Raw genomic sequence first — 7,891 nt, 5'->3', positions numbered from 1 at the left:
CCCTTTTTTAAATGTCGTTAATGAGACGTGACGCAAAAGAAAACATCTTTTGGCAGAGAATCGTAGGTAGGCCTTCAAAGACGAGAAAGCCATTACTTTTTCATTAAGAAGAAAAACACGAGTTAAGCCCACTTTGTTGACACACACACACACACTCTCTCACTCACTCTCTCTCTCTCTCTCTCTCTCTCTCTCTCTCTCTCTCTCTCTCTCTCTCTCTCTCCTACCGGCTGAGTGTGTGTGTGTGTGTGTGTGTGTGTGCGGGGGGCTGAGGTTTTTAGGAGATAAGGGGTCTGATATATAGGTCCAGAAGGAGGGGTGGGAAGTCCGGAGTTTAAAAAGACAGGGCGCTCCTTTCCGTCACACAGACGCGTTTATTCCAGCCTCCAGTGAGGAAACTTACCTCAGCTTTTCCTTGAAAAAAGAAAACAAACATTCCCGCTGAACTCTAAAACGTAAGACCAGATATCTGGATAAAGCTGCATCAAAAAAGCAAAGGACCGCAGTGTTTTAGGACTTCAGGATCTAAAGCACCTTTACCAAATGGAGTCAACGCCGGAGTACACCGACACTTACGATTACTACGAAGATAACGAGACTGCGTGCGACTACTCGGAGTGGGAGCCGTCCTACTCTCTCATTCCCGTGCTGTACATGCTCATTTTTATCCTCGGTCTCTCCGGTAACGGTGTGGTCATGTTCACGGTGTGGCGCGCGAAATCCAAACGGCGCGCGGCAGACGTTTACATCGGCAATCTCGCGCTGGCGGACCTGACGTTCGTCATCACGCTGCCGCTGTGGGCAGTGTACACCGCGCTGGGCTACCACTGGCCCTTTGGCGTGGCTCTCTGCAAGATCAGCAGCTATGTGGTGCTAGTCAACATGTACGCAAGTGTCTTCTGTCTCACCTGCCTGAGTTTTGACCGCTATCTTGCCATCGTCCACTCTCTGTCCAGTGGCCATCTCCGATCCCGTGGCACTATGCTGGCATCGCTGGGTGCCATCTGGTTCCTCTCATGTCTGCTGGCTGTGCCCACTCTCCTGTTTCGCACTACGGTGGACGATGCCGGGAGCAACCGTACCACCTGTGCTATGGACTTCAGCCTGGTCACTCTCAATCAGCATCATGAATCGCTTTGGATAGCTGGGCTCAGCCTCTCCTCTTCAGCGCTGGGCTTTCTGCTGCCTTTCTTGGCCATGACCGTCTGCTACTGCTTCATCGGCTGCACGGTCACCCGCCATTTCAGCCATCTGCGCAAGGAAGACCAGAAGAAGCGGCGTCTCCTCAAGATCATCACTACGCTGGTGGTGGTCTTCGCATTTTGCTGGACGCCTTTCCATGTTCTGAAGAGCATGGATGCCCTGTCTTACCTGGACCTGGCACCCACCTCATGTGGCTTCCTTCACTTTTTGCTTCTGGCCCATCCTTATGCCACATGTCTGGCATATGTCAACAGCTGCCTCAACCCGTTCCTCTACGCGTTCTTTGACCTGCGCTTCCGCTCACAGTGCCTGTGTCTGCTTAATCTCAAGAAGGCCATGCATGGGCACATAAGCTCCATGTCTTCAACCCTCAGTGCCCAGACTCAAAAGTCTGAGGTGCAGTCACTGGCCACCAAAGTGTGAGAGGAAGTGGAATGAGAAGAACAGAGAACATGAAGATTGAAGAGGGGTTAAATGCTGGCGGCTGGTCCGTTTTGACTGGTGTAACCCCCTCAGTGGTGAAGGTGACTTTGACTAGTTGTTCGAGAAGAAGATTGAACTGATGGACTTGAGAGAACATATTGCTTTATGTTTGTAAATAATACTTATAGTTTTGTGTACTCTACTGTATTCATGGATGAGTTGCTGATGAAAATGCTGGAACAATGTGCATGTGTGTGTACATGTTTTCATGTTTCGCTGACACCTTCCTGTCTGCTTTTACACACTCAAAAACACGCACACACAGAGAACCATCCAAGCAAACAGGAGGTTAATTTTATGGCCTGTACAAAGAAGAAAAACATGTATTTCGACCACAACGATGCTGCACTGAGGATGAATTTGCTTGAACTGCTGTAAGAGTGTGTGATTGCATGAAGCCTATAAACACTGGTGTAGAGATACAAAGTGTACAGTATTTTCATACTATTTTTTCTGCTAATTTGGAATGTTCAGAAATGTGTTCAGTATCTGTAGCACTTGTTAATGGAAGATATAAAATTATAATTTTCGTTAAACTCTCTGATGTGAATGTGTGTGTTTTTTTTTTATAAAACTCTCAAAAAATGTGGGTGTGTGTACCAGTGCAAAGGTGATGCTGCTTGATTAGATAAAGCACAGACAGAGAGACAGGGATGGGGGGCAAGGGGGCAGACAGACAGATGGCAGCTCACAAATGTCTCTGGAAAAAAAGGAAGACAAGTGAAGGAAGGGAGTGAGTGTGTGTGTTTGGGGGGGGGGGGGGGGGTAAATGTAAATATATATATACGAAATTATGTTATATTTTTGAAATTTCTGTAACTAACTACTGCTACTATATTAAATATGTTCCTTGAATACAATATTGTCTTAGCGTCATTACACATAATTAAGGGGATGCAATTTATTATCAGTTTACCTTAATAGTAATGTATCTGAGTGATTGTTTGTTTATACTGTACAATACAAAAAGTTTAGTTGTGGTTAATGCAGATGCAAACTCCAAAAAAATGAGCATAATAGTCAGTGTCAGAAATGTAGGGGGGCTAGGGGCAAAAATGCCCCCAAATTTAAAATGTGGGTAAAAAAAATTGCCCTCATAATCAGTTCTTCTGTCGTTTTTATTTGTTACATCTGATATAGTTATTAATATTCTATAATAGTCCTTGTTTATACACATTATGGCATGAAATATGATTTGATGTTGATGTAATTCTTAGGGTTAGAGGTAATAAATTCTCAATTTGTATCATTAATTAATTGATTTAATTTAAGTATCTGCCATGAGACAGTTTATGTTTTAAAAGTTTAGAAAAAATATGCCCCCCTAAAGGTACAAAATGCCCCTGAAAATCAAATCAAGGGGGCAAATATTAAATAAGTCCATTTCAATTAACAGTCATAAAGCGCTAAACCAGGTTTGTTTAGACAGACTGAAACCCTTTTTCTATTTGGTGCACACACAGAGTGGCTCTGTGAGTTACAAATGATGAAATGATCTCCCCTTCAGTATCTGATCTGAAATAAAATAACAAAACCAGTCTAATGGGTGGGGTGAACCACCCTTTAAAGACCAGTCTTACAGGACTGGATAATACATACACACAAAGTATGTGGTCAAATGATGGTAACTAATGAACACTGACATTGTGAGGCCCCTTTGACTCTACTATAATGCAACAGGATGGAAAGCATCTGTTTGTGTGCTGGGTGCAGCTATTTTTTTGTTCTCGCAGGGCAAAAGGGGGCCAGTAAAAATGTCTTTATTGAAAAGATGACCGTTAAAGATGGGGGAAGAGGCAGTATGCACATGCAGGCACACACATCAACAACAGCAGAACCAACATGACCAATAGGATCTTGTTAAGATCAAAGAGACAGAGAGGTGTGGCCAAAAGAGTGTAAAAGAATGGTGTGACAGAGAGTAAAGACTGTGAACTTGAGCACTTGTTGACACCCCTCTAGTGACCAACAGCGCTCCCTTGATAAATATGGCCAGATTGTTTTTTGGCAGACTGTCTGATACACACACTGTCTGGGAGAGAGATATGATAAGGTAATCTCATTAGCTAGATAGACCACCAGACCAATGATGTCATCTAAAAAAACATAACAAACCTTAAATGCCAGATGCACTCGTTGTCCACAACACCCACAAATTAAAGAAGCTATTCCACATATTCTTTTTGAGACAGTTTCATTCTAACAGTTAGTAAACATAATACCTTAAATTGACCATTTCAAGACTTTGACCATATAAGTATATTGTAAACTCTAAGTGGGAACTTCTGATTTACAAGTTTGATTGATATTGGACCATTAAAATCACCTTGCGATTAAGAATCTGTTTTTTACAATTGAATTTCCATGCATTGAAACGTGCGTTTCTTATTGAATTCCATTCCAGCATTACTTCCTATTTCAAAAACTCATATGGAAGGAACTGTTCTTCCAAATGCATCATACTGTACCTCCTGAGACCTGAGCGTGACTGAGGTGTGCATTTTCCATTCCCCTTTTTGATTTGTAACTAGTAACCCCTAATAAACATGCAATATATATATATATATATATATATATATATATATATATATATATATATATATATATATAAATAAATAAATATTTTTTTTAAGATCAAATAGTTTTCCTTAAAATTTATATCCACATATGTGGACAGCGGGACTAAGTTGTGAAATTTTAAATAATACCAATCTATAGAAAGTCAGATTGTTTTATCAAATGGTTTATTATTTTTCCAGGAGTGTTGGTTATTCATGTTTTTTAAAACATTACAGACATTACATCAGAAATTAGCATAATTATTTCAGATTCAATGTAATTGCCAGCATCATCCAATCACTGCCAACCATGTTAAATTAATTTTCTTATGAAAAATCCTGAATCTATGTACTGATTACCATTGTCCCATATCTGCCAAACATATTGAGTGGTCCAAATATCATCTGCAGCCTGAAACTGAACTTTTAAACGGATGTTAGGAGTGAATGCACTTGGCTGCTTAGGAAAGCTATTGGATGCTCCCTTGCTTTCTTGCTCCCTCATTAGGGAATGACTTAACCTCCAGTGTGCTGTCAGTCAGCACTGGTCTCAGAACAGTTGAAATGCACATTATTTTCATATCCATTGATTCTAAATGTGATAATGTACAGTGAATAAAGGATATTTTAAGGAAAATTAGCCTATAATCCACGTATGTGGTCATTGTGTTTAACAGCATACTGTTTCATGATAAATTAATGAAATTTTTTAAATGGCATATCAGATGAAACTAGAGACTACTCTTTTGACTCAAATTTAAGGTTTTAATGTTAAAAATTACAGTTGAAGTCAGAAGTTTACATACACTTAAGTTGAAGTCATTAAAAAAAAAGATTTTAACCACTCCACAGATTAGCAAACTATAGTTTTGGCAAGTCGTTTAGGACATCTACTTTGTCCATGACACAAGTAATTTTTCGAAAAATTGTTTACAGACAGATTCTTTTAATTGACTATATCACAATTCCAGTGGGTCAGAAGTTTACATTCACTAAATTAACTGTGCCTTTAAGCAGCTTGGAAAATTCAAGTTTCCATTAGGCAAGCATTAGGCAATTTGGCCAATTAGCTACTGATAGGCTAATTGGCTAATTGGAGTCAACTGGAGGTGTACCTGTGGATGTATTTTAAGGCCTACCTTCAAACTCAATGCCTCTTTGCTTGACATCATGGAAAAATCAAAAGAAATCAGCCAAGACCTCAGAAAAAAAAATTGTGGACCTCCACAAGTCTGGTTCATCCTTGGGAGCAATTTCCAAATGCCTTAAGGTACCACATTCATCTGTACAAACAATAATACGCAAGTATAAACACCATAGGACCACGCAGCCATCATGCCGCTCATGAAGGAGACGCATTCTGTCTCCTAGAGATGAACGTAGTTTGGTGCAAAAAGTGCAAATCAATCCAGAACAACAGCAAAGGACCTTGTGAAGATGCTGGAGGAAACAGTTAGACAAGTATCTATATCCACAGTAAAACAAGTCCTAAATCGACATAACCTGAAAGGCTGCTCAGCAAGGAAGAAGCCAATGCTCCAAAACCGCCATAAAAAAGCTAGACTACAGTTTGCAAGTGCACATGGGGACAAAGATCTTACATTTTGGAGAAATTTCCTCTGGTCTGAAGAAACAAAAATTGAACTTTTTGGCCATAATGACCATCGTTATGTTTGGAGGAAAAAGGGTGAGGCTTACAAGCCAAAGAACACCATCCCAACTGTGAAGCATGGGGGTGGCAGCATCATGTTTTGGGGGTGCTTTGCTCCTTGCCCACCTTACCCCGTTACAGCTACTAAATACTAACAAATTGTATGTAAACTTCTGGGCCTCTGGAAATGTGATGAAAGAAATAAAAGCTGAAATAATTAATTCTCTCTACCATTATTCTGACATTTCACATTCTTAAAATACAGTGCATCCGGAAAGTATTCACAGTGCTTCACTTTTTCCACATTTTGTTATGTTATAGCCTTATTCCAAAATGGATTAAATTCATTATTTTCCTCAAAATTCTACAAACAATACCCCATAATGACAACATGAAAGAAGTTTGTTTGAAATCTTTGCAAATTTATTAAAAATAAAAAACAAAAAAAAATCACATGTACATAAGTATTCACAGCCTTTGCTCAATACTTTGTTGAAGCACCTTTGGCACCAATTACAGCCTCAAGTCTTTTTGAGTATGATGCTACAAGCTTGGCACACCTATTTTTGGACAGTTTCTCCCATTCTTCTTTGCAGGACCTCTCAAGCTCCATCAGGTTGGATGGGGAGCGTCGGTGCACAGCCATTTTCAGATCTCTCCAGAGATGTTCAATCAGGTTCAAGTCTGGGCTCTGGCTGGGCCACTCAAGGACATTCACAGAGTTGTCCCATAGCCACTCCTTTGTTATCTTGGCTGTGTGCTTAGGTTCATCTTCCAACAGGACAACGACCCTTCGCCCCAGTCTGAGGTCCAGAGTGCTCTGGAGCAGGTTTTCATCAAGGATGTCTCTGTACATTGCTGCATTCATCTTTCCCTTGATCCTGACTAGTCTCCCAGTTCCTGCCGCTGAAAAACATCCCCACAGCATGATACTGCCACCACCATGCTTCACTGTAGGGATGGTATTGGCCAGGTGATAAGCGGTGCCTGGTTTCCTCCAGACATGACGCTTGCCATTCAGGCCAAAGAGTTCAATCTTTATTTCATCAGACCAGAGAATTTTGTTTCTTATGGTCTGAGAGTCCTTCAGGTGCCTTTTGGCAAACTCCAGGCGGGCTGTCATGTGCCTTTTACTGAGGAGTGGCTTCCGTCTGGCCACTCTACCATACAGGCCTGATTGGTGGAGTGCTGCAGAGATGGTTGTTCTTCTGGAAGGTTCTCCTCTCTCCACAGAGAAACGCTGGAGCTCTGTCAGAGTGACCATTGGGTTCTTGGTCACCTCCCTGACTAAGGCCCTTCTCCCCCGATCGCTCAGTTTGGCCAGGCGGCCAGCTCTAGGAAGAGTCCTGGTGGTTCCAAACTTCTTCCATTTACAGATGATGGAGGCCACTGTGCTCATTGGGACCTTCAATGCTGCAGACATTTTTCTGTACCCTTCCCCAGATCTGTGCCTCGATACAATCCTGTCTCGGAGGTCTACAGATAATACCTTGGACTTCATGGCTTGGTTTGTGCTCTGACATGCACTGTTAACTGTGGGACCTTATATAGACAGGTGTGTGCCTTTCCAAATCATGTCCAATCAACTGAATTTACCACAGGTGGACTCCAATCAAGTTGTAGAAACATCTCAAGGATGATCAGTGGAAACAGGATGCACCTGAGCTCAATTTTGAGTGTCATGGCAAAGGCTGTGAATACTTATGTACGTGTGATTTTTTCATTTTTTATTATTAATAAATTTGCAAAGATTTCAAACAAACTTCTTCCACATTGTCATTATGGGGTATTGTTTGTAGAATTTTGAGGAAAATAATGAATTTAATCAATTTTGGAATAAGGCTGTAACATAACAAAATGTGGAAAAAGTGAAGCGCTGTGAATACTTTCCGGATGCACTGTAAAGTAGTGATCCTAACTGACCTAAGAAGGAATGTTTTCTATGATTAATGCCAGGAATTGTGAAAAACTGAGTTTATATGTATCAATCAACAAT

General features: G+C 41.0%; 1 protein-coding gene across 1 annotated transcript; it reads left to right on the top strand.

Annotated features, from left to right (window-relative positions):
• The first annotated feature begins 274 nt into the window (after positions 1-274).
• Positions 275-2,414, top strand: LOC127414991 (apelin receptor A-like). Its single transcript, XM_051653421.1, has one exon. It carries the CDS (start codon positions 544-546, stop codon positions 1,624-1,626), a length of 1,083 nt encoding a protein of 360 aa, XP_051509381.1. The 5' UTR covers positions 275-543; the 3' UTR covers positions 1,627-2,414.
• The last annotated feature ends 5,477 nt before the right edge of the window (positions 2,415-7,891 follow it).

The sequence above is a fragment of the Myxocyprinus asiaticus genome, chromosome 24, assembly GCF_019703515.2.
Source record: "Myxocyprinus asiaticus isolate MX2 ecotype Aquarium Trade chromosome 24, UBuf_Myxa_2, whole genome shotgun sequence".
NCBI classification, from domain to species: Eukaryota; Metazoa; Chordata; class Actinopteri; order Cypriniformes; family Catostomidae; genus Myxocyprinus; species Myxocyprinus asiaticus.
The sequence above is the reverse complement of the archived record's forward strand: the minus strand, read 5'-3'. Positions and strand labels throughout refer to the sequence as shown.